The sequence below is a fragment of the Gossypium raimondii genome, chromosome 4 (genome assembly GCF_025698545.1).
Source record: "Gossypium raimondii isolate GPD5lz chromosome 4, ASM2569854v1, whole genome shotgun sequence".
Taxonomy (NCBI): domain Eukaryota; kingdom Viridiplantae; phylum Streptophyta; class Magnoliopsida; order Malvales; family Malvaceae; genus Gossypium; species Gossypium raimondii.
Window position 1 is genome coordinate 36124761 of NC_068568.1, and position 26817 is coordinate 36151577.

The window sequence follows — 26817 nt, forward strand, 5'->3', positions numbered from 1 at the left end:
AATTATGACTTCATCATTTCTGCAATTACTTTATCACTCAATGTCTTAGACAAATATATCTACTTTTACCATTGACAGTTTTATTCTTTACAATGGGTATTGCTTATTAACAATCACAATACACATATACAAAAAAAAAATGCTGATTTAGTGCCCAACGGAATATTTCTTGGACAAACTTGTTTGCCGCTAACATGGGGACTTTTGCTTTTCTAGCATCATGAATTACCGAACCATTAATCTTAATCTCTTCGAAATCATATAATCTCTCAAAAGTAAATTAAAGAATTTAATCGAAGTTAAATTTTTTGGAGGTTAAAATTTAAAAGAATTGCACTTGTTAAAGTCTAGTTTTTAGAATCTATCTTTTATCACACAATTGTTTAGGATTATGTTATTTGGATTCGATTAGAAACATTAAATATAAGCATGTGTCAATACGGAATATGTTTGATTTTTTTCTAAATCTTTAACATATTTGGAAGATGGTATCCATATACTCAAATTGTAACTAAACTACTTCAAGAAAAATAAACCTGACGGTTCAAGGGATTGTCTTCTTTATTGACATCTCCCTCTGTTTCCAATATGGTAGATTCAGGTATGGTTGTGGATCAGAATATTCACAAGAACTGGAACGAGACTTGAAAACCATCATAAACACATCTTCAGGGTATACAGAAACTACAAGATACTAAGTGCACAAACTTTATTATAACAAGCTGGAGGCTGACTAAGATGGATTCCTCCTAATAGTCTTCCTTCTATTGAGTTCATCACCACTCACTAGCAAAGCAAACACACTACAACACAAATTGATATTACAAAGCCATAAGATTGGCATTCTTACCGCCAAGGATGAATGCTATATATTACTAAGAAGCATTTGTTGCAGTTTTCTCGCCTACAGCTCCAACACCAAATCTACAGTGGCAGCAGCAGCAGAAGATGGTCAGACACCCTTTCATAGTAGAAAAGCTACAATTACTTTGTGGTGTGTGCATTGTACTTACAGTCTGCATCTGTTTTAATCCAGTGCTCCCCATTTTCAGTTGCAGCAGTACAGCCAGTAAGCCCGTATTGAGGCAGTTTAGAGATGGTCTTCTTCTTGTTGTTTCCTAATCCTGCCTTAGATCTTGATCCCTGAGGAAACCGCATGTTGTCTCCACCAGTATAGTCATTGTCACTATAAGGAGCATTATTCATCTTAGACTCTCTTTCAGCTATAGAGTTTTCAGGGTGGATTTTTCTGTGGAACAGTTTTATGACCTGCAAAAAAGGAAGCAGAACTTTGTATCAATTTACTAAAATAAAGTTAAATGTAAGTAGTACGGTTTTATTATGGTTGGAGAAAGGGACATATTACTTGACCATGTAAATTACCAGGAGAAAGAGACCCGACTGGCTAATGTTTGACTCCTTGTTTATAATCTAAGTCGTGATAACGATGGCATTGACGTTTTTGGACGAATCTCAATGCGGCAAAATATTTGTGTGTTTCAGAAGGTGGGATACCACCATTGAATTTCTTTTTGCGCTTTGAGGTCCATAACTGTGAAGGGTTTTGAAAGGCATATATATGATAATAGAATCTATAGCTCCTGAAACACTCACCTTTTGGAGCTTTTTCTTTGTTGAAAAGGAATTAGTTTCTTCTTTCCCTGAAGAAGCATGAAACTTTTTGATAATTTTCTTGATGAGATGTTTGGCAGGTTTAGTGGTTTGCTTGGTCTGGGTGTCCTCTTTCCCACTTTTTTCCATGGGATTATTATTATACTCTTCTGCTACTTTTGTCCTGTAGAACAGTTCTGCAAGTGATGCCTTTTCCTTCTTCACCTCGAATCTTGGTTCTGGAAGTTCAACTGATGACCCAAACAGATATCCTTGGAGTGGACATAGGATTGTCTTCCCACATTCTTCAACACTGGCTGCTGCTTGTATTGCCTTACCACTGAGTGTGATCGTGCTAACCTGACTGTTCCTTCCTGATGATTCATTGGATCCATGTTCTTCAGCTTCAGCTTCAAGGAATCTCCCCAGTTCATCGTTGATGAGCTTCAAATCATTTTCTGTCACCTCTGTTTCATCCTCGGTTATGTTATCCAAAGACACTTTGAATGTCGGCGTTTCAGGCTCGCTCATAATTTGTTGGGATCCCAGAGTTCCAATGGTGAGAAACCCCTGGAATAGCTCCGAGATAACACTGGATGTTTCATCTCCAAAGTTATCTTCTCCTCCCTTGCCTTTGAATTCTCTGAAGGAGTTTTCGATTTCCTGTTGGGACAGGGTTGAATATCTGGATCCATATTCATAGCCTTGATGATCACTGAGAGATGAGTGAGCTAAAAGACAGGTACAATAGTTCCCTGAAAGCAGAGTTCAGAGAATAGAGACATCAGGCACAGTTGCAAGGAAACATCCCCCATTTGACCACCTAGCCTTTGAGAACCTCTATTTTAATTTTCTTTTAGGTTTATAAACTTATCTATTTGCCTTTGAAATATAAATAAATCTGATGAACTTGCATGTAACTTGTGCATGCCAATGAAAGAAGTTGGAATGAATGAATTACCGATTGTGAAATCCTTGAAAGGTTCAATATTACTTGGACGTAACTTATGCTGCATCCACCCTAGTAACTGCGACAACAACAACAGTGTGAGGTGAGGTTTATGCTTTGGTAATTAAGAACCTACTGGAATGGAGACATACCTTCATTTTGTTCTCGCTTCGAATAGCTTAGTGTCGAATTCTCTTGGTTTTCATTGGATAGGTTTAGATGAGCAAGGGGAATGAGACTTAAAAGGTGAGGTAGGAGGATTAAAGATAATGAGCAGGGCATCTAGTATCTTCGTGTCATGAGCCAATGGTTTCTCAAAGGATCTGTAAGAGATGTGAGAAGAGAGAAACAAAGAGAAAAATACAAGACTTTTGGTTAGCTGTTCTTTGTCATGATCAAATCAAGTGGACAAATTGGAGTGGTTCATACACCCTCAGATTTCATGGAGTTATCTCTCTCCTGAATTACATGCGCTGTTGAAATTGGGGTGTGTGTTAGCTGCTTCAACGTGTGCAAAGATTAGTGAAACCATTAATCAACGTTGATGCTGATTCCAACACGTCAATCCTATACCATTCCATGATATACCATCTTAAGAGAAACATGCAAACATATTCTGCAAGTGGACGCATAAAAATCAATGAGGACATCTGAATGTAATCAAATCACATTCACTTTTGCCCGAGTAGACTAAACCTATACTGCACTACATTACATGTACAATTATTTTATGAGGTATACGGACACGCTGTCAATGCCGGGTGAAATGTACATCAAGGAAATCCATGAAGACTTCACGGAACTATTTTGATAGGACATGCTTCAGGAATGTACATAGGGAGGTCTAGTTTAGTGGCGCCACATTGCCTTTCCTGGCTAAATATCTGTAAGTTGTTGATTGCAATTATTGGTTTCAGATCTGAGTTCAGCTAATGCACGCGTTCTTAACTCTTCTTCCCCTATCATTTATCTGTGTGTTTTGGGTTTGGTATTCTTGTTTGCTGAACATTACTATTTAGGAATGTTGTCGCATAGTCGTTTTAGTTAGCCACCTCATAGTCTCGATGAAATCTGCCAGCAGTGCTTCACTGAACTGCTGACAGATGATAACCAAACATCTGCGTAAATTTTGTCAATGGAAATTCCCTTTTTTTTCTGGTTAAAAAAAATAAAAATCAGTTTTTCTTACCTATCATAAAGTTGCACTTTTTTCCGGGGATGATAACGATGTCTTTCAAGCAATTGCAAAAAAAATCATCAGTGGCATGTTTTCCTGCAAGTTTGGTTATTGGATCAAGGGGCGTACCACTCAGACAGGGTTGCTAGCTCTGGTACATCAAAAATACCCCCTGCAGCAGCATCTTGGAAGTTAGAGTGAGCCGAGAGAAAGATGTTGTTAGCATGGAGACAAAAGCCACCCAAAACCCTTTCAACTTGAAACTCCCACCATTTGAATGCGGAGTACTTTTTGTGTCATTTGTCTCCCTATCATGTTCTTTTGTGTTCAATACTTAGCTTTCAATCATATTCTCTAATTCCCTAACAGTAACTGCTCTAATCATATTTTGTAACTCCGAATATCAGGAGAAGCAACTAAAAACAGTTAGAATACAACTGATTTCATAATCAGTTATCAGATCTGTTAAGAGTAATTTGAGAAGGCTGAAAAACCAACCCATGATCAATCGTACCGCGAATATACCGCAAAATTCGCTTTCACAGCAGTCCAGTGAACATCATGTCGCTTATGCATATACTGACTTTATTGACTGCAAAAGCGATATCGGGCCTAGTTAAACACAAGTATTGAAGACCACCAACCACCTGTCTATACTGGGTGCCATCATCAAGTGGTACACCAACCAGAGAAGTAAGTGTGGGTGAACTGACCATTGGTGTATTGACAGGTTTCGCATCCGCCATATTAGCATACCGAAAACCTGTAAGGCTGAGTAGCTTCGACGCCAATCTTAACACTGCTGTTAATAATAGACTTTCTGAAATGAAACTCGAAAACACATGACATGTTGCTCCCATAAGCTAGTTATGCCAAAAACTGCATTGTTCCCACAGTTCTCTTCATTGATTATGGTTTGCTTTTTCAATAATTCATCTACAGTTGCAGTTTACACCAAAGAAATAGATATCTACTACCAACATAAGACTGTTTGAGTAATGTTCAATCACTTGGATGCCACGTGGATATGTACTACTACACAGATATGGTGTGTTATCAGGTGGTCATGATCCAGGACTGGCCTATGCAAAATGTTTAGATCAATTTTTAAAATTTGGATTCGGTTTGAAAATTTGACTTAATTTTTTTTGTTCAAACTCGATTTTTAACACTATCACAAATATAATAAATGTTTTATTATATTAAAAAATATAAATAAATATAATAAATATTTTATTGTATTAAATATAATTTTTAAAATTTTATATTTTGGTTTGGGGAGAAAAGATTGTATGAAATTGTGATTTCATGTCATCCTATTCCTTTCCAATAGGAGAATGAGAAATCAGATTTTTCCTCTTAATTTTTGGCATTTTTAATTAGATTTAAATTTGTTCAGGAGAAAAAAGCTAAAAACTAGGAAGAAAAATCTAATTTGTCATTCTTCTAGAGATGGAGATGACGTGGAATCACAATTTCATACAATCCCTTCTCTTGGTTTGGGTGAGGTTTTTTTTAAGTTTTGAGTAATAGGTTTAATTGTTATATAATTAATAGGTTTAATTATATAATTAATTTTTATAACATAATATATTTGGGTAATAGGTTTAATTATATTAATTAACTTTTATAACATAATATATTTGGGTCATTCCGGGCTCAGACAAAAAAATTTGTCTAAAATCTGGCTCATATAAAAGCAAACATTAAATTTTACCCAAACTCATTTTCGGTCTTCATTTTTTGTCCAAACCTTTAATATTTTCGAACAAGCCTTAGGCATGAGGAGGTCTAGTTATCAACTACCAACAGTAAGATGTTAATAGGGTTTGAGCTATGTATGAAGCACCGACACGGGGAAAACCCCCTCGTACCAGTGTCGTATTGGTATCCAACACAGACACGCTACCGCCACGACTGGATACATACTAGACACACCTCGACGCATGTCGAAAAAGGGACACTATTGGACTTTCTTTTGGCCTTAATCAGAAACGAAAAAAAAAACTATATACAAGAATTTTAGTAAACCGATAAAAAGGAGAACTTTAACATTTAATTGTGATTATTTATGAGGCTTTTAACATACTTGTCTTCTTTGGAGTCGTGGTGTAGTTTCTTGGACCTTCATGTATTCGCTTATATGAAGATGATGATGATGGAGGCTTTGCAGATGAAGGTTTTGCAAAGAAGAAAGGCTGAGACAAAAGTAAAGGCAATAAATGAGGAAGAAAAAAAAGAGGTAAATGAGGAAGAAAAGAAGGGGTAAATGAGTGTCTCGCGTAAGAAACAAAAAAAAAAAAGTTAATTCAATTGTCTAGTTATAATGGGTAAGAAAGTCCAAAAAATATAAAATTAAAGTAGTATAAAAAAGAATTGATTATATATTAATGAAAAATATCAATATTTTCATTTACATTGAGTATTTTAACATAAAAAAATATATAAAAATATTAAAAATATTTTTTATTGTTGTATCCTATCGTATCCATGTTCTCATTTTTTAAAAATTACCATGTCATCGTGTCCGTATTGTGTCGTACCTGTATTGCGTGTCGTGTCCATGCTTCATAGGCTATGATTAGGCTTTAGGGGATGTTTCTAATTAGACTACCTTCAATATAGTTGTACTATAAATACTTGCTTGTTCTTTTTGGTTGTTTAGTTATTAAAATCACCCTTTTATCGCTCTCTAAGTGCTTTACAGTTTGTAGCTCTCCTCTCTTTCTCTGGTATCAAACATAGCTCCATGACTTAAGCTGGCTAATCCACCTATGCTTCATATCCTCTTCCTCTTTCTTCATTTAGTAATGTCTCGGGTTTTATTATTATGATTATTTTCTTTTGCAGTTCTCTCATCATTTGTTTAGGCGTGAAGATTAGATTAGATGAAGGGTTACACAATTAAACGTGTTAATGGCAGAGCAGCGTGGAATCTGGTACTCGATGGCATCCATGAATTAGCCACCTGGCTGCTGAGTCGGGGGAAAAGGTCAAAAGGAAACAAGTAAATATGTGGAACATGTCTGTCTCACTGCTAATCTATTTTTGGAGAGGAAAATGAATCATCTGCCCTCACTATTCCATTCTACTGTAATCTAAAACCAAGACAAGGGCAAAGCCCTGCAACAAACATGACATTGTGTGGGGTATAATTAATTAATTTCCCATTTGAATATCATCTGCTCCAATTTTATTACTTCCCCACGTTTCTTAAAGAACGAATCCTCTAGGAAAAAGAAGAGTCATATATGATCATATATATTATTGCTTGTATTTTTGTCCTTTTAGGGTGTAAGATTTCTGAATATTAAAAAATAAAAAAAAGAGGGAAAATTTAAATGATAGAATGGTACTGTAATGAATGTAGGATATGATGATTATGAATGTGAAAATGAAGGGTATATGGCCCATCCAAACACTGTTAAAATCCCTAAAGGTATGCATGTTTGTCGTCAAGAGGAAACAAGTGTGATCATTGAATAGTTTTGGATAGCGATCAGCGTTTGATCGAATCGAATGAAAAAATATTGAGTTAATCGAGTTGACAAATGTTATTTTATCATCCTAATTCGATTTATAATTTTTTCGAATTGAGTCGAGTGAGATAGAATTCAAATCGAATCAAATATATTTGTTCAAGTTAAATTTAAAAAATGACTTTAGGTCCTTGTAGCCACTGTCACCCATTATAATCAAAATTGCCCACCATAATCAAATTTATTATTAACTTTCATCTTCTCATAATTTATTTATTAATCTTTTATAAACGGGTTAGCTTTTTTGCTTGCTTAGTTACTTCAATTATCTTATGATTCTTGCTACAATGTATTTTGAAATTAAAAATATATTAAATGTAAAAAGTGTGATTTGTTTTAATAAAAGTTATTTTAAAGATAAAATGTGAAATTAATACCAACGAAAATTTTAACATGAAAAATTTATGACATCATCAATAATTCAATTTTAACAAAAATTGATAAAGATTGATATAATTAAACAATTCAATAAAATAAATATTACAAAATGTGAAATTTAATTCAATAATAAAAATAGTACACATAAATTTGAAAAAAAAAATTGGCGGTTTAGGAGGAAGTAAAAGTTTTGGGAGAAAACAAAAGGAAAAAAAAGTTTTGAGGGGAGGTTTGGGAGAAGTAAAAATTTTGGGAGGGAAAATAAAATGAAATCTTTTTTGAGGGTTTGAGGGGAAGAAAATTTTTTTGGGAGAAATTAAAAGGGTTTGAGGTGGATTGGGGGAAGAAAAGTAAAAGAATTTGATATTTAGTTTATTCGAATTATTCGAGTTATTCGAATATGAAAATTAAACTCGATTCTAACTAAAAATTCAGAAAAAAAATTCAAATTGATTCGATTAATTCGTTTAATTCAATTTGAATAATTCAAAATTTGAACTTTTTTTTTCGAATCGAATCAAATTTTACTCACATCTAATCTTGGATACTAAACCTCTTCTCCATTACTGTGAATTGCAAATTAAACAAATAACAAACTGCATTACAACTCTAATCAATTTTAAACCTCTTCTCCATTACTGTGAATTGCAGATTAAACAAATAACAAACTGTATTACAACTCTAATCAATTTTTTTTAACAAGGTAAGGGGAGAGGTTATAAAAAGTTAAAACCTTCTATTTTGTTGGGTGTTAGTCAAAACATAAATATTTTTCACAAGTCTCTTTATCACTTCATTAATTATTTATCGCTACATTAATTACTTTATTGACAAAAATACCTTTACCTAGTTTAAATAATTACTTGGTTAAATTCTACTATTAGTCCCTATACTATGTAGAAGTTATGGATTTAGGCCTTATACTTTTATTTGATCAACTTTAGTCCTTATACTTTTGAATTAGTAAATTTTAGTCCTTGTACTTTTTAAATTTTTAAATTTTAGTCTTAGCCGATTAAATACGTTTGATTAAATTCAATTACTAGTCCTGTACTATTGTAGATGTAGTCCATTTCTCTAATTGAATCGGTCTAAGTCCTTACACTTTCGAATTTTGAAATTTTAGTCTTAACATTAATGACACTGTAATCCATTGACTAGATTTTTAGTGAATAATATGTGAAAATAATAAGCTAACATGACATTTTACATATGATAATATGTTTGGTGCATCGATTTTGGAAATAAAATAATTTAACAATTATTGTTTGGTGATGATTGAAATCTTAACATTTGAAAAATATAAGGACTAAAGATGACTAATTAAAAGTATACTGATTTATTGAGTAATATTCTCTGTCTTTCATTGAAGGAAATACTTAAGTATTTATACATATTATCACTGTTCATGATTTGACTCTACTATTTATGACTTGACCCTACTATTCATAAGACTGACATTTTGAGTAGACCTTAGGCATGTTGAGCATGTGTACCATTCCAACTCGTATGCTAGATCTCGCAGTCCCCTTCATGTGAACTCCTTGGGTATATGCGAGCTGGGACTACGACCTCCTCTCAACTAATGCAAATTGATACCGCGAGCTCCCTTGTTTGTCCTCCCACTGTACGTCTCACACACATCTATCTGGTGGGGCCTGGCTGGGTTACGGATAGGCAACCTGGATCTTATCTAGGTTTCGGGTTGGTAACTATTGGTGTATAACAATCTGGTCCCCCCTAGTGGGCCTAAGTTGGGTTATAAGGTGGTGCTCCTTAAGGTCATCACTTTGCGTTTATTACGGCTTGCACAATATGCAGCGTATATTGTGATCTGATGTTAGTTTCACCACGTGTACAGGTTATCGTGCTTGCGTGTATTTGACTGTTGGTGTCTCTCATCTATTTGAATCGTCAGAACGTGGGAGGAAAAAACTTCTTTAAAAGGGGGTTTCTTGAAACCTTAAAACTCACGCACTTAACATCTTTATAACTAGAATCAGTGGAAGCTTTTCTTCAAGGTAAACCTCGAAAACTCCCCGTTTTAGGTTTCAAATTTCTTCTATATTTTTCTTCTTCTTTCTGCGTCAGAGATATGTCGAGATTGAGAGGAGCTCATGGCCAATTAGTTCTATGTTGTCCGCCATAAGAGTGTGCCTCCAAGATTTTAGTCAAGGCCAATTATGTCACCTGCACTACAAAGTATGAAGAAATGAATCGAGCTTTGCATGCGTAGAGAATTCTTTTTGTAATTTTTCTTATGAATTATTCATTCCCGAAGGGTCGCACAGGCTCAGCGACACCAGTGATGGCAGTTTTTTGCTCCCCTTCCATACCTTGGAAGCTGGGTTTCCCCTGCCCCTGCATCCATTCTTCTGTCACCTCCTTAAAGAGTACCAGATCGCTCCTGGTCAGCTCTGTGGGTTTTCCTGATGGATTACAGTGGCCTATTTTATTGTTACCGCTGTAACGAAGTGCCACAGCTCATGATTTTCCAGAGTCTATATCTGCTGAAGGCCCAGAATCGCACAAACTCAGTGGGTTTTTTTATTATTTCTCTCCCCGCGGAAAAGGTACCACAATAATTGCAAACCGATGTACTAACCTTTGGCTAAACTGGTGGAAGTATATCATGGTGAGATATAGGCTCGTAGATGGGTTCGATTTTCTTGCGGAGTGGTTCGCACCTAGCGGGGATATGTACTTGTTCAAGCAGACTATGAAGACAGATGGCGGCGAATACTAGTTAAATATCTTATCACCGTGAGGAATGTGTTCCTATACTGCTTGGAGGGCCATATCCCCAATAGATATAGACAAGGTGATAGTAGGGAAGCTGCTGAAACACTAGGTGAGGCCTCTGAGAGATAATCATGGCCATACGTGCTTTATGGTGATGACGATGATCTAGGCCTAGTTCTAACGAGAATAAAATTGTGTAGTGAGTTGAGTTGAGTCGAGTCACATCTACCAAATAGGAAGTTTGAAGTGGTGAACATTGTGAAGAATTTAATTATTGTTGGTGGAAGAATATGATTGAAACTTTTAGGTACTAGACATTAGGTGTCCTTTACTAGGATCAGCACCTTCCTTCCTAGAATAATTGTAAAGAATGAAGTAGTTGTACCATATTCATAGTTATAAATGATCTTTTCTTGCATAGAGTTAGCTAAAGCCGCCTTGTGTTGGTTTTTTGACAGCAGCAAAAGAAGAGAATAATATAGAGAAAAAAAGAGGAAGAAACAAATAACAATTTACTTGCTCACATATGTGCAGCAAAGAAGCAATCTGCTTTACACAACTGATATACTTGCTCATTCAATATGAAAACAATACATTTATCGTCAAAATACATCACCAAATATTCAACTAACCCCATTAATCAACATTGGAACTATTAAAACATTGCTTGTACACATGGATAAGTTGACTTATCAACTCAATCATCCTATCAAAACATCAACATCAAAGTTCATTCTCAACCAAACTAAATTACATTTCAACTAAAATAGAAAATATGTTGTTGAACATGCACAAACGTTGTAGCATGCATACAGTATGTATTAACTCAGCAAAATCATCATAGTACCATGCACTTTAGGAAAAACAAAATAGCAAGATGGTTGGTCATTTTCAACACTCCTCCTTGGCCTCTATGCTGCAAATACCAATCATTTATCAAGTTTTTTTTTTGAGCCTAGCAGTCCCAAAATGCTTTTCAAGTTGACCCTGCTCAAGCAATTCATCTTCAACCTTAGCCTCATTCTCATCCAAATCAAATTCGCACACTTGACTATCCCAGTCTTTTGTGCCAAAGATTTGTTCATCAAATGGAGTCTTCTCGTCCTTCACAGCCTTGGTTGGCAACTTGCCTTCAAATACATCTAGCATTGCTCATTTGTTCATTACAGTCCTATTTTTTTTTTCACATACTCCCTTCTACTGTGGAGTGTCTTCATGCACAAACTCGATCAACTCCTTCAACTTATCCCAAGCTTGTTTGGGAGTCTCACAGAGGTGAGCTACTATTGTTTGTTTTACAAGCAACCCTCAAAGATGACAGGCTTTAACAATGTCTTATCTTTCTTAAAAAGCAACAAAAGCAAAAAAAGCCTTCAAAGACTTGGGCTCATGATACCATTTGTTGTGTTTTTTACAGTAGCAAAAGAAAAGAACAATACAAAGAACAAAGGAGGAAGAAACAAAGAACAATTTACTTTCTCACAAATGTGTAGCAAGAAAGCAATACGCTTTACACAACTAATATGCTTGCTCATTCAATATGAAAACAATACATTTATAGTCAAAATACATCACCAAATATTCAACTAACCCCACTAATCAGCATTGGAACTATTCAAACATTGCTTGTACACATGGATAAGCTGACATATCAGCTCAATCATCCCATCAAAACATCAACATCAAAGTTTATTTGCAACAAACTAAATTACATTCCAACTAAAACAGAAAATATATTGCTGCAACATGCACAAAATACTACAGCATGCATACAATCTGTATGCACTCAACAAAATCATCATAATACCATGCACTCTAACAAAAACATAACAGCAGCATGGTTGGTGATTTTTCAACACTCCTCATTGGCCTCCATGCTGCAAATACAAATCATTCATCAAGTTTTTTTGAGCTTGGTAGTCCCAAAATGCTTTTCAAGTTGACCCTGCTCAAGCAATTCATCTTCAACCTTGGCCTCATTCTCAACCAAATCTAATTCACACACTTGACTATCCCAGTCTTTTGAGCCAAAGATTTGTTCATCAAATGGAGTCTTCTCTTCCGTCACAGCCTTGGCTGGCAACTTGCCTTCAAATACATCTTGCCATTTTCTTTTGTTCATTATAGTCCTATTTGTTCTTGCACACACTCCCTCCTACTATGGAGTGTCTTCATGCACATGCTAGATTAACTCCTTCAGCTTATCCCAAGCTTGTTTGGGAGTCTCATAGGGGTGAGCTACTTCTGTCTTTTTTACAAACAACCTCAAAGATGACAGGCTTTAACAACTTCTTGTCTTTTTTAACAAGCAGCAGAAGCAAAAACAAGCCGTCAAAGACTTGGGCTCATAATACTATTTTTTAGGTTTTTTATAGTAGCAAAAGAAGAGAACAATACAGAGAACAAAAGAGGAAGAAACAAAGAACAATTTACTTGCTAACAAACATGCAGCAAGGAAGGAATCTACTTTACACAACTGATATGCTAGCTCATTCAGTATGAAAACAATACATTTATCATCAAAATACACCACCAAACATCATCATCAAAGTTTATTCTTAACGAAACTAAATTACATTGTAACTAAAATGGAAAATATGTTGCTACAACATGCACAAATGCTGCAGCATGCATACAACATGTATGCACTCAGCAAAATCATCATGGTACCATGCACTTTAACAAAAACAAAACAGCAACATGGTTGGTCATTTTCAACACTCCTCCTTGGCCTTCATGCTGCAAATACCAATCATTCATCAAGTTTTTTTAAGCTTGGCAGTCCCAAAATACTTTTCAAGTTAACCCTGCTCAAGCAATTCATCTTTAACCTTGGCCTCATTCTCATCCAAATCTGATTCGCACACTTGACTATCCCAATCTTTTGTGCCAAAGATTTGTTCATCAAATGGAGCCTTCTCCTCCTTTACAGCCTTGGCTGGCAACTTGCCTTCAAATACATCTTGCCTTGCTCCTTTGTTCATTACAGTCCTATTTGTTCTTGCATATACTCCCTCTTGCTATGGAGTGTCTTCATGTACAAACTCAATTAACTCCTACAACTTATCCCAAGCTTGTTCTAGAGTCTTACAGGGATGAGCTGCTGCTGTCTTTTTTACAAGCAGCCCTCAAAGATGACAGGCTTTAACAGCTTCTTGTCTTTCTTAATGAGTAGCAGAAGCAAAAACAAGCCCTCAAAGACTTGGGATCATGATACCATTTATTGGTTTTTTGACAGTAGCAAAAGAAGAGAACAATACAGAGAACAAAGGAGGAAGAAAAAAAGAACAATTTACTTGCTCACAAACGTTCAGCAAGGAAGTAATCTGCTTTACACAACTGATATACTTGCTCATTCAATATGAAAACAATACATTTATCGTCAAAATACATCACCAAATATTTAACTAACCCTACTAATCAGCATTGGAACTATTAAAACATTTCTTGTACACATGGATAAGCTGACTTATCAACTCAATCATCCCTTCAAAACATTAACATCAAAGTTCATTCTCAGCCAAACTAAATTACATTGAAACTAAAACAGAAAAAATGTTGTTGTAACATGCACAAATGCTACAGCATGCATATAATCTGTAGGCACTCAACAAAATCATCATAGTACCATGCACTTTAATAAAAACATAACAGCAACATGGCTGGCCATTTTCAACACTCCTTCTTGGTCTTCATGCTGCAAATACCTATCACTCATCAAGTTTTTTTGAGCTTGGAAGTCCCAAAATGCTTTTCAAGTTGACCCTGCTTAAGCAATTCATCTTCAACCTTGGCATCATTCTCAACCAAATCTAATTCGTACACTTGACTATCTTAGTCTTTTGTGCTAAAGATTTGTTCATCAAATGGAGTCTTCTCCTCCTTCACACCCTTGGTTGGTAACTTTCCTTCAACTACATCTTGCCTTGTTCCTTTGTTCATTACACTCCTATTTCTTCTTACACATACTACCTCTTGTCGTGGAGTGTCTTCATGCACATACTCCATCAACTCCTTCAACTTATGCCAAGCTTGTTTGGGAGTCTCACAGGGGTGAGCTGCTGCTATCTTTTTTACAAGCAGCCCTCGAAGATGACAGGTTTTAACAGCTAATTGCCTTTTTCAACAAGCAGCAGAAGAAAATCAAGCCCTCAAAGACTAGGGCTCATGATACCATTAGTTGAGATTTTGGCAGCAGCAAAAAAAGAGAACAATACAGAGAACAAATGAGGAAGAAACAAAGAACAATTTACTTGCTCACAAACGTGCAGCAAGAAAGCAATCTACTTTACACAACTGATATGCTTGCTAATTCAATATGAAAACAATACATTTATCGTCAAAATACATCACCAAATATTCAACTAACCCCACTAATCAGCATTGGAACTATTAAAACTTTGCTTGTACACATGGATAAGTTGACTTATTAACTCAATCATCCCATCAAAACATCAATATCAATGTTCATTCTCAACCAAACTAAATTATATTGGAACTAAAATAGAAAATCTATTACTGCAACATGCACAAATGCCGCAGCATGCATATAATCAGTATACCCTCAGCAAAATCATCATAGTACCATGCACTTTAAAAAAAACAAAACAGCAGCATGGTTGGCCATTTTCAACACTCGTCTTTGGCCTACATGCTGTAAATACTAATCATTCATCAATTTTTTTGAGCTTGGCTGTCCCAAAATGCTTTTCAAGTTGTCGCTGCTCAAGCAATTCATCTTCAAACTTGGCCTTATTCTCAACCAAATCTGATTCGAACACTTGACTATCCCTATCTTTTGTGCCAAAGATTGTTCTTCAAATAGAGTCTTCTCGTCCTTCACAACCTTGGTTGACAACTTGCTTTCAAATACATCTTGCCTTGTTCATTTTTTCATTATAGTCCTATTTTTTCTTGCACATACTGCCTCCTACTATAAAGTGTCCTCATGCAAAAACTCGATCAACTTCTTCAGCTTATCCCAAGCTTGTTTGGGAGTCTCATAGGGATGAACTGCTACTATCTTTTTTTACAAGCAACCCTCAAAGATGATAGGCTTTAATAGCTTCTTGTCTTTCTTAACAATTAGTAGCAACAAAAACAAGCCTTCAAAGACTTGGGCTCATGATACCATTCGTTGGGTTTTTTACAGCAGCAAAAGCATAGAACAATACAGAGAACAATAGAGGAAGAAACAAAGAACAATTTACTTGCTCACAAACGTGCAGCAAGAAAGCAATCTGCTTTACACAACTGATATGCTTGCTCATTCAATATAAAAACAATACATTTATAGTCAAAATACATTACAAAATAGTCAACTAACCCCACTAATCAGCATTGGGACTATTAAAACATTGCTTGTAGACATGGATAAGCTGACTTATCAGCTCAATCATTCCATCAAAACATCAACATCAAAGTTCATTCTCAACCAAACTAAATTACATTCCAACTAAAACAGAAAATATGTAGCTGCAACAAGCATAAATACTGCAACATGCATACAATCTGTATGCACTTAACAAAATCATCATAGTACCATGCCCTTTAACAAAAAGATAACAGCAGCATGGTTGGCCATTTTCAACACTCCTCATTGGCCTCCATGCTGCAAATACCAATCATTCATTAAGTTTTTTTGAGCTTGGCAGTCCCAAAATGCTTTTCAAGTTGATCCTGCTCAAGCAATTCATCTTCAACCTTGGCCTCATTCTCAACCAAATCCGATTCACACACTTGACTATCCCAGTCTTTTGTGCCAAAGATTTGTTCATCAAATGGATTCTTCTCCTCCTTTACAGCCTTGGCTGGCAACTTGCCTTCAAATACATCTTGCCTTGTTCCTATGTCCAGTATAGTCCTATTTCTTCTTGCACATACTCCCTCCTACTGTGGAGTGTCTTCATGTACGAACTCGATAAACTCCTACAGCTTATCCCAAGCTTATTTGGGAGTCTCACAGGGGTAAGATGCTATTGTCTTTTTTACGTGCAGCTCTCAAAGATGACAGGCTTTAACAGCTTCTTGTCTTTTTTAACAAGTAGCAGAAGTAAAACAAGCCCTCAAAGTCTAGGGCTAAGTATACAATTTTTTGGGTTTTTGACAGCAGCAAAAGAAGTGAACAATACAGAGAGAAAAGGAGGAAGAAACAAAGAACAATTTACTTGCACACAAACGTACAGCAAGGAAGTGATCTGCTTTAGACAATTATATGCCTGTTCATTCAATATGAAAACAATACATTTATAGTCAAAATACATCACCAAATATTCAACTAACCCCACTAATCAGCATTGGAACTCTTAAAACATTACTTGTACACATGGATAAGCTGACTTATCAGCTCAATCATCCCATCAAAACATCAACATCAAAGATAATTCTCAACCAAACTAAATTACATTGCAACTAAAATAGAAAATATGTTGTTGCAGCAATCACAAATGCTGCAACATGTATACAATCTGTATGCACTCAACAAAATTATCTTAGTACCATGCACTTTAACAAAACCATAACAACAGCATGGTTGGCCATTTTCAACACTCCTTCTTGGCCTCCATGCTGCGAATACCAATCATTCATCAAGTTGTTTTGAGCTTGGCAGTCCCAAAATGCTTTTCAAGTTGACATTGCTCAAGCAATTCATCTTTAACCTTGGCCTCATTCTCAACCAAATCTGATTCGCACACTTGACTATCCCAGTCTTTTGTGCCAAGGATTTGTTCATCAAATGGAGTTTTCTCCTCCTTCACAGCCTAGGCTGACAACTTGCCTTCAAATACATCTTGCCTTGTTCTTTTGTTCATTACAGTCCTATTTCTTCTTGCATATACTCCGTCCTGTTGTGGAGTGTCTTCTTGCACATACTCGATCAACTCCTTCAGCTTATCCCAAGCTTGTCTGGGAGCCTCACAGGGGTGAGCTGGTGCTGTCTTTTTTACAAGTAACCCACAAAGATGACAAGCTGTAACAACTTCTTGTCTTTCTTAACAAGCAACAGAAGCAAAATCAAGCCCTTAAAGACTTGGGCTCATGATACCATTTGTTGTGTTTTTAAGAGCAGCAAAAGAAGAGAACAATATAAAGAACAAAGGAGGAAGAAACAAAGAACAATTTACTTGGTCACAAACATGCAGCAAGGAAGCAATCTACCTTACACAACTGATATGCTAGCTCATTCAATATGAAAACAATACATTTATCGTCAAAATACATCACCAAATATTCAACTAACCCTACTAATCAGCATTGGGACTATTAAAACATTGCTTGTACACATGGATAAGCTGACTTATCAACTCAATCATTCGATCAAAACATCAACATCAACGTTCATTCTCAACCAAACTTAATTACATTGCAACTAAAACAAAAAATATGTTGCTGCAGTGCACAAATGTTGTAGCATGCTTACAAGCTGTATGCACTCAACAAAATCATCATAGTAACATACACTTTAACAAAAACATAATAGCAGCATGGTTGGCCATTTTCAACACCTTGTTTAATTTTCTTCCGAAACCTATAATTCAGCCTTAGGCATCTTACAAAATGATGCTGTGTTCATATCTGGTAAACGCCAACTACAAACATCATGAGCTTTAGCTAAAAAAAAAACAAATTAAATGCTTTACTTAAGCTTATTAGAAATGGAAGTGTTTATATGGTTAAGTCTTTGCTTTTATAAAGCTTCAGCAAGAATTTTAAGATGTTTGTGTTTCCTTCTTTTTCTTTTATCATGAATCATCAAACTTTTCTCTTTCTTTCTTTTTTCTAATTGAATTACCGTTGTTTCAATTCGGTTTTATATGATGCGTTTAATTTTAATATTAATGTTTAAGATTTATCCTTAAAATCAATAACATATCAAAATATATTTTACTTGATCAAATTATTTAACTTTATTGTTAAGGTTTTCGATTACCGATATTTCATATGATGGATTAAATTAGGGTTTTGAAATGATGAAATTTAATTAAATGTATACCTTAAAACTAATTAGCATTTAGATTTTTCCATGTGAACAAAAGTGAGGAAACCAAATTATATTCCACACGAAATTCAAAAATAAATTTGCACATGGTGGAGGTGGAGATTGACATCAAATATATGTAGGGCCAATTCTTATGAAAATCTATCTTAATGAAACTATGATAAATTGATAAACATAAACCATTCATTTAGGTTTCTTAGTATTTGTTTATGATCTTTATCGTAAAGATCCAACATTAGTTTTCGATATCTTGTAAATATAAACAATTATCTTGATAACATAACTAATCATTATTAAAAACAATCACTATATATAATATTCAAAAATAAAAGAATTTAAAAATCATACAATGTTTAAAATATGGATACACTTTTTTTTACAAAATCTTTGCAAATAAACTAATGATATTATTAATGTATTAGATAATTATGCTATTTTCGATTATAAAATCAATTATTTGTATTTATCTTTCTTGTAGTGACATCTTTTTTATGTTTTTATTGTGTAAGAATATAATTAATGAAAGCCAAATTCAGCACTTATTATTAGTTTGAATAAAGGTAAAAGAAGAATTTTATCTTGAAATTTTATGTAAATATATTAAATATTAAATTCTAAAAATAGAAAGTATTTTGAGAAGTGAGATTAAATTTTTATATGTACATTAATATTATATTGTTATGAATATTTTATTATGTTCATCAATATCAAGATATGTTTGATATGCATTAGGACTTTAACGTCGATCAGAATTAGAGTTTTATACCATGTATACTTCTTATGTCTATAAATATAGACTTTGAAGAAGCATTGTATATATTTCTATTAATCGAAGAGTTTAGATTTTGGGAAAAAATAAATTCCCCAAGCCACACCAAATTTCAAACCCAAGTCTTAATACCAAAACTCCTCTTCCTTAACCACCAGATCACCCAACTATCAATGTTATTCTACATCAAGTATTTTATAACAATTTGTTTTCAATGATACCGAAAACGACGGTTTGGGAATCCTAATACATATTTATCATTTAACTTAACGTCCCCTTTTTGCATCATTTTACACTTCAAGCATGAACCTAGTATTTCATTTCCTTTCCACTCTCGTTTCCTATGCATATCACACAAGATATAAACATTACACTCAACCATAGTCGCAAGCTAGTCTTTTTGAAGGCTAACCACATGATAAACCATTTTAATAAAGATTACTAACTTTAAACCTTACCACCCTTTTATGATCACAAGCATATTTCCATCTAGTCATTTACCATCTCAAGGCATAATTTTATAAATTTAATGTGGCGTAATCTAGCCACAACTTGGCCAAAGCCTAAGCATAAACACTAAACATGCTAGCCAAATAAACATATAGTATAAGCATTATAAGCATGGATAAGCACCACATTTATTTATGTATCAAACTTATCAACATGAGTTAATTCATAAACCATTTCTGACATTGCTACATACCAAATCATATACCAAGTATACCACATACACATGCTATGAAACTATATTTTCTCACATGAACTTTAACTATAACTAATAATGCACAATTATAAACATCATTTCTTTACAATCGTTTATCGATTATAATCGAGCATATGACCAATTATACACAAATAATTCATATGTTCTTCCAATTTTCCTCCTCCTCCTCTCCATTCCACATCCTTAATGTGTATAACACACTTAAACAACATTAACTACAATTTCATTATTCACTCACATGTATATTCAAAGTTGTCTATTCGAGTCAGAGTCACTAAATTATTTTTACCTGGAGATACAGAACTCCAAATTAAGAACCGTTAAATTTCCCCAAAACTAGATTCACATATCTTCTTACCATAAAATTTTAAGAATTTTTTGTTTAGCCAAATAGTATAGTTTATTTTTTAAAGTTTTCCCCTGTTTCACTACTCGACAATTCTGACCTCTCTTCACTAACAATTAATTATATCATTGTACAGAATTAGAATATTGTTTTGTTTATTTCTCTTGAAAATAGATTCACCGAGGATTCTAAAAATATAAACTTTATCTCATAACTATATTTTTACAATTTTTGACAATTTTCTAAATTCAGAATAGGGGATTCTGAACTCATTCTGACTCTGTCTAACTAAACTTCAAATATCTCAAAATATATAACTCTTTTGCTTGCTCTGTTTCTTTTACGTGAAAATAGACTCATTCATCTTCAATTTCATATATTATTCAGCCTCTAATTCAATCTCCACCATTTTTGGTGATTTTTCAAAGGCACACAACTGTTGCTATCTAAACTATTTTATTGCTAAATGTACTCTTTCATAATTTCACTTTTTAAGTTTCAATCACAATTTCAATTTTCCATTTCTAAGTCGATATTCAATTCAATTCCACATCTATATTCATTATTCAATTACACTTAGTCAATTTCTTGATGAACACTTCGGAATAATAACAGATACTCGGTGGATTCAACACATAGCAACCACCTTATTAATCAATGATGTCTGGTGGAATCAGCACATAGCAACCACCTTATTAATCAATGATGTTCGGTTCACATAGTAGCTTGCACATAGTACTACACATGTGACCATTACCATCCGATACACGTAGTAGCCTGCACATAGTACTACACACGTGATCAAAACTATCCCGTACGCATAGTAGCCTGCACATAGCACTACACATGCGACCTATCATTCCGGTACACGTAGTAGCCTGCACATAGTACTACACACATGACCATCACTTTCACTTTTACATAGTGGCCTACACACAATCCGTGCCACACATGTGATCATTTTTGTCACTTAATTCGTATCCATTTTTATTCCAAATGTTCATTCGGGAATTTTTCACTTTTTCTCACTTTTTTTTTATCGATCAATTTCAATTTCTCGTCTATCTTGATTTATAACAATACATTTAACTTATATAACCTTCACACTATTCGTTCCAGTCCAAAAATCATACTTTGGAAAATTTACATTTTTTCCTCTAAAGTTTCACAAAATTACAATTTTTCCCCTAGGCTCCTAAAATAATTTTTATTTAATTTCCTTGCATTTTAGACCTATCTGAACCATTTTCATAACTATAGCAGTCCACAATACTCACTTATTCACACACTTGTGACATATTTTATAACTTTTACAAATTAATCTTTTTAGGCATTTTCATCAAAAATTACTTAGTACAAATCATTTATCACACTCCAAACATTCATATTCTTCCATAAAACATCAAAATACATGCATATCATTCATGGGTAAATTTTTAAACACAAACCCTAGTTCAAAAAAATAGTAAAAATAGGTAAATCTTGTTACGAGGATTTCAAAAACATAAAAATCATTAAAAACGGGGATAGAACGGACTTACAATCGAGCTTGGAAGCTTGAAAAACCCTAGCCATGGTTTCTCCATGCAATTTTTGGCCTAGGGGTTAAAGATGGACAAAAATTGACTTTTAATTTTGTTTTTAATTTATTTTAATAACTAAATGACCAAAATATCCTTAATGAAAAACTTTGGAAACATGCCTAACCATACCCATTTTTGTACACCAACTTAACCAATGGTCTAATTACCATATAAAGACCTCCAATTTAAAATTTCATAACAATTGGACACCTCTAACATATAGAACTCAAGTTTTGCACTTTTTACAATTTAGTCCTTTTGACTAAATTGAGTGCCCAAACGTCAAAATTTTTGAACGAAATTTTCACGAAATCATTTTGTGAAATCGCAGAGCATAAAAATATAATGAAAATAATTTTTTTCTAGTCTAATTTGTGGTCCCGAAACCACTATTCCGACTAGCCCCAAATTCAAGCTGTCACACGCTGTCTACTAAGAATAAAGATTTGATAATTTCAAAACATTTATTTCACCCCGATTCGTTCCTCACACATGGATCCATGGTTAGGATCACCGGATGTTTTATTTTTCCGCTGCGCCGTAGGGGTGCCGGCATTCCAACAACTCCGACAACTACCTTTGATGATATTAATAAAATTACCTACTTCACCTAATTTAGGTTTGCTAATTTATTCAAATCAGAGTAAAAATACTCTTGTAGTCCTTAATATGAGTCTACAGATCCCTAAAAATAGCCTATTAAGAAATAAGGACCATTTGAAACAAATCTGAAAGTTTTAGGGAAATCTCCAAAATACCTAAAAACAGGGGACACACGGTTGTGTGGCCAGGCCGTGTGACTTTCGAAGTTGGAACACACAACCGTGTCCTAACCCGTGTCTCTGCCCGTGTAACTCACTGACTTGAGACACACGGTCGTGTCCTAGCCCGTATGTGACACACGGCCGTGTGACAGACTGTGTCCCAGGCCGTGTGTACCTAAATGTACCTTAAAACTCAAGTTTATCAAATGGTGATTACTTGGACACTATACAATCAATTCACCAGCCATTTAACCTATCCAAAACACAATTAAACTTGCTTAAATCATACCAAAACAACCATCTTAAGTGCCTAACCAATGTACCTTCACTGGTACCACATTTTATATCTTCAAACATATCAACAAGACGTCAACCATTCAAGACTTTCATTCATACCAAATTTGCCAATATTGAACTAACTTTTATCTACTTAAGCTATCAAGGTTTAAGCTAAAAGACATACCAAACATTAAACTAGGCAACATACCAAAACATAGCTTCAATCACAATCATATATAAACAAATGACCATCATTGCACTTGAAACCAAAATAACATCACATTAACAACCAACTATCAACCAAGACTTCCTAGGTACATGCCAAAATCAAAATAAGAACATCACTATCACTTGAGTTCAGGAAGGTCGTTGGATGCTGAGTAGACTATCGAATCGATAAGTACCTAACCTGTGCACAAAAAACAAAACCATACACTTAGTATAACTCAGCAGTATTTCTATAATCTGAATACATAAACATAATATGAATATTCAAATACAAGATTAAAATAAAATAAAAGATATGCAAAGAAACATGTAACTTCCATAATTTCATAGTTTTATTCTTCAAATTTCATAACAGTTTTAACATGAGTCATTTCACTTTTATTTTATACTTAATAGAAATAACCATATATTTCATTTCCATATCAAAATAAAATTCACATTTCAAATAATATTCAGTATTTTCACATTTAATTAATTTAATCCATAACACAAATGACCAACCCAATCACTTCAATATATCTCACCAAATAAATTTTGTAGCTTACCTTATAACTTACCATGTAATGCAATGTACAAATGTAATAATTGAAATAGTTCGGTTTATAGAAATGCAAAACGTAAACTTCGAGCTATTCGTCGACGATCTTGTCTTTTCCCTTCTTTTTTGGGGAACCCGGGTTGACGTTAGCTACAGAATAAAGCAAACAACACATTTCCTCAATACACAAACTGTAACACCCATAACCCGTATCCGTCGTTGATTTAGGGTTACGAGGCATTACTAAAGAAAATACAGCTTTAGTACATTTACATAATCACATAGGTCATATTTACATATATATAACATTTTGATAATATATATATTAATACTTAAATTATTAATCACACTAAATATACGATTTATAACTCAAAGTCCAAATGATTTCTTTTCAAACATATACCGTATTTGCAATTCAATATACATGTCTAAAAGCCACACAAAAATACCTTAAAGTACAAACATAAATGTAAACCATGAGATTATCCTTATAATGATATTCAAGATTTATTTTGAATTTTTTTACATACTAGACCATACCTAAATTACAACCACAAAACCAAAACACCAACTAAATTTTAACGGCAATTTACGTCCAACATTAACATTTAATTATATACCAAAGTAAGCATTAACTCATCCATTATTTCACATATATTTTACTATTATACAGTCATCATTTTCGGTCACAATTGATAAATTCATAGTACACCTAATTTATTGATAGGTTAGTAAGTCTAAATATCATACCAACTTGTCTTTACTCCACCAACTCATTACAATAACTATTATGACATATGCACATATATAAACATGTATATAATTTCAATTAACATGTCATGACCAACATATAGGTATATCATCTATCATTTCGACTCCAATTCTTAATACAAAACATACATATCCATCAAACCAACATCATACCACAACCGAAACTTATCCCTCAACCAATTTATAGCATAAACACTACTTCAAAATAAGTTCAGATCATAGTCGAATATACATCATGCTCTTTCATACTCTTTAGCTGAATCATTTAGTAAAATCTCACAAGCATACCTACTATGTTTTAAACTTACTAATATAAACTAATTCATAAATTATTCATGACGCAACCAAACAAGACATGTAATCAAAATACCAATCATACAAATTATCAACCATACCAAATAGACTTATTCCATGATCGGATCATTGAAACCAAACACATCAAACATTTAACCAAGAACATATAGAGTGAAGCTTAAACATAAAGATCAAGCCATTTTCGCATGGCTCCTATTTGCACATCCCAAAATCAAACATATTAACCATAAGTCCGAGTTCATACTTAAAGATATACCGAAACAGTCGATAGTGTGATAGGCTTCTCTAACGATCCCCGAGCTCGTAACCAACTTCTAAAATATAAAAAAAGAGAAAGCAAATACACACAGAAAGCTATCAAAGCTTAGTAAGTCATAAGCAAACAAATATTTAATCATATACAGAAAAAAAATTAAATAAATTATTTAAATCGAAATAAGTTATTATCAACTCATGTACACTTCCATCTTGATTTCATATAACCAAAACATATAAATTATGTATAAATTGTACTTTGGCTAAATACCATTTAAACATTAGTATAAATAACCATTATTTTCACAATACAAATACATCAATAGGCCGAATACATATATGCTTAAATATACCAACATATAATTCCTATTACATAATAATTGTATATCATCAATTCAAATACTCAACTTACCTTAATTTCATAACTTATTATAAGTACATACCTGAGCATTTCTAACTTGATTTTATACTCGATCTTAACCTATTAATGCCCGTTGAACCATTCAGAATTAAAAAGGAGACATGGATAATTGAACATATCGTTCAATGCCAACGTCCCAGACGCAGTTTTACATGTAATCACATATCGATGCCACTGACCCAAACAGGGTCTTACACATAAATCACAAATCGATGCCAATGTCCCAGACGTGGTCTTACACGATAACACACAATGGAATCCTATTTCATGACATATGTATCCTAGCTATTCCTATGGTTCGTACGGAACTTTCAGACATCGTATCTCGATCGAATTAAACTCGAAAACATTGCTCCCAAGCATAAAGTCATTCGGCCAACATATATATAATTAAGAATTCAATTCAACCTATATATAATTCACATATAATCAAAGTTAACAACATTTAAAATGCTTATAAACTTACCTCGGATGTCAACGGACGGAAATAAACGATTATTCGATTATTTTTGTTTTTCCCCGATCCAAATCCGTTTTCTTTGGTTCTTGATCTAAACATATTCAAATTAAACTTATTTAAGCATAAATTTATTCAATTTAGTCTAAAAGCACATAAATAGGAAAATTACTATTTTGCCCCTGACATTTTACACGTTTTGGAATTTAGTCCCTATTGCATAAAACACAAAATACACAAAATTTCACATTACCCATGCTTGGCAAAATATTCACATGCTTCATACAAGTCCATATATTTCATTTATTTTATATTTTAGTCCCTCAAAATATTATTTTCACAATTTAATCCAATTTACTCAAATTCATCAAAAATTCAAAAACAAACCATGTTAATCTAACACATATATTTCATATTTCACTTTCAAACATCACAAAACTCATGAATTCATCAATGGCATATTTCAAAATCAACATCAAATCACAAAATTAAAGCATGGGTTTTGAAGAACACAAAGCAACGATCTCAAAAACGTAAAAATTATCAAAAACCGAAACCAAAACATACCTTAATTTGCTTGAATAAGGGCCGAATACCTAGCTTAGCTTTCTTATTTTCTTTCTCTTTTCATTCGGCACAAAGATGATGAAATGGCCACTTTCTTATGTTTTGTTTTTATTATAATAACTTTATAATATATAATTTATTATTATAACCTTTATAATTAATATAAAAACTATATATTATAACCATATGCCGTCCATTCATTTATTAGATGGCAAAACTGCAACATAAAACCTCCATATTAAAAGAACATCCACTATTTCGCCCCTTCTAAAATTAACCACTAAATTTTCATTTTACGCGATTTAATCATACTATTTAGTGAGACACTCAAACGATGAAATTAATGTACGAAATTTTCACACAAGTAAGTTCACAATAATAAACACAGAAAATAATTTTAAAAAT

The 26817-nt window shown here is 33.7% G+C and overlaps 1 protein-coding gene across 2 annotated transcripts; it reads right to left on the bottom strand.

Moving 5' to 3' along the window:
• Window positions 1-622: 622 nt before the first annotated feature.
• LOC105780936 (protein LAZY 1) lies at window positions 623-2908 on the bottom strand. 2 transcript variants are annotated; one of them, XM_012605478.2, is made up of 5 exons: window positions 2713-2904; window positions 2573-2639; window positions 1615-2366; window positions 1014-1269; window positions 623-924 (listed from the first exon to the last, which is right to left on the bottom strand). In XM_012605478.2, the coding sequence occupies exons 1-5, from the start codon at window positions 2716-2718 to the stop codon at window positions 905-907; spliced, it is 1101 nt and encodes a 366-aa protein (XP_012460932.1). In that variant the 5' UTR covers window positions 2719-2904; the 3' UTR covers window positions 623-904. The 2 variants fall into 2 exon arrangements, with proteins under 2 accessions (XP_012460932.1, XP_012460931.1); XM_012605477.2 differs by having other exon boundaries at window positions 623-1269; window positions 2713-2908.
• Window positions 2909-26817: the final 23909 nt, after the last annotated feature.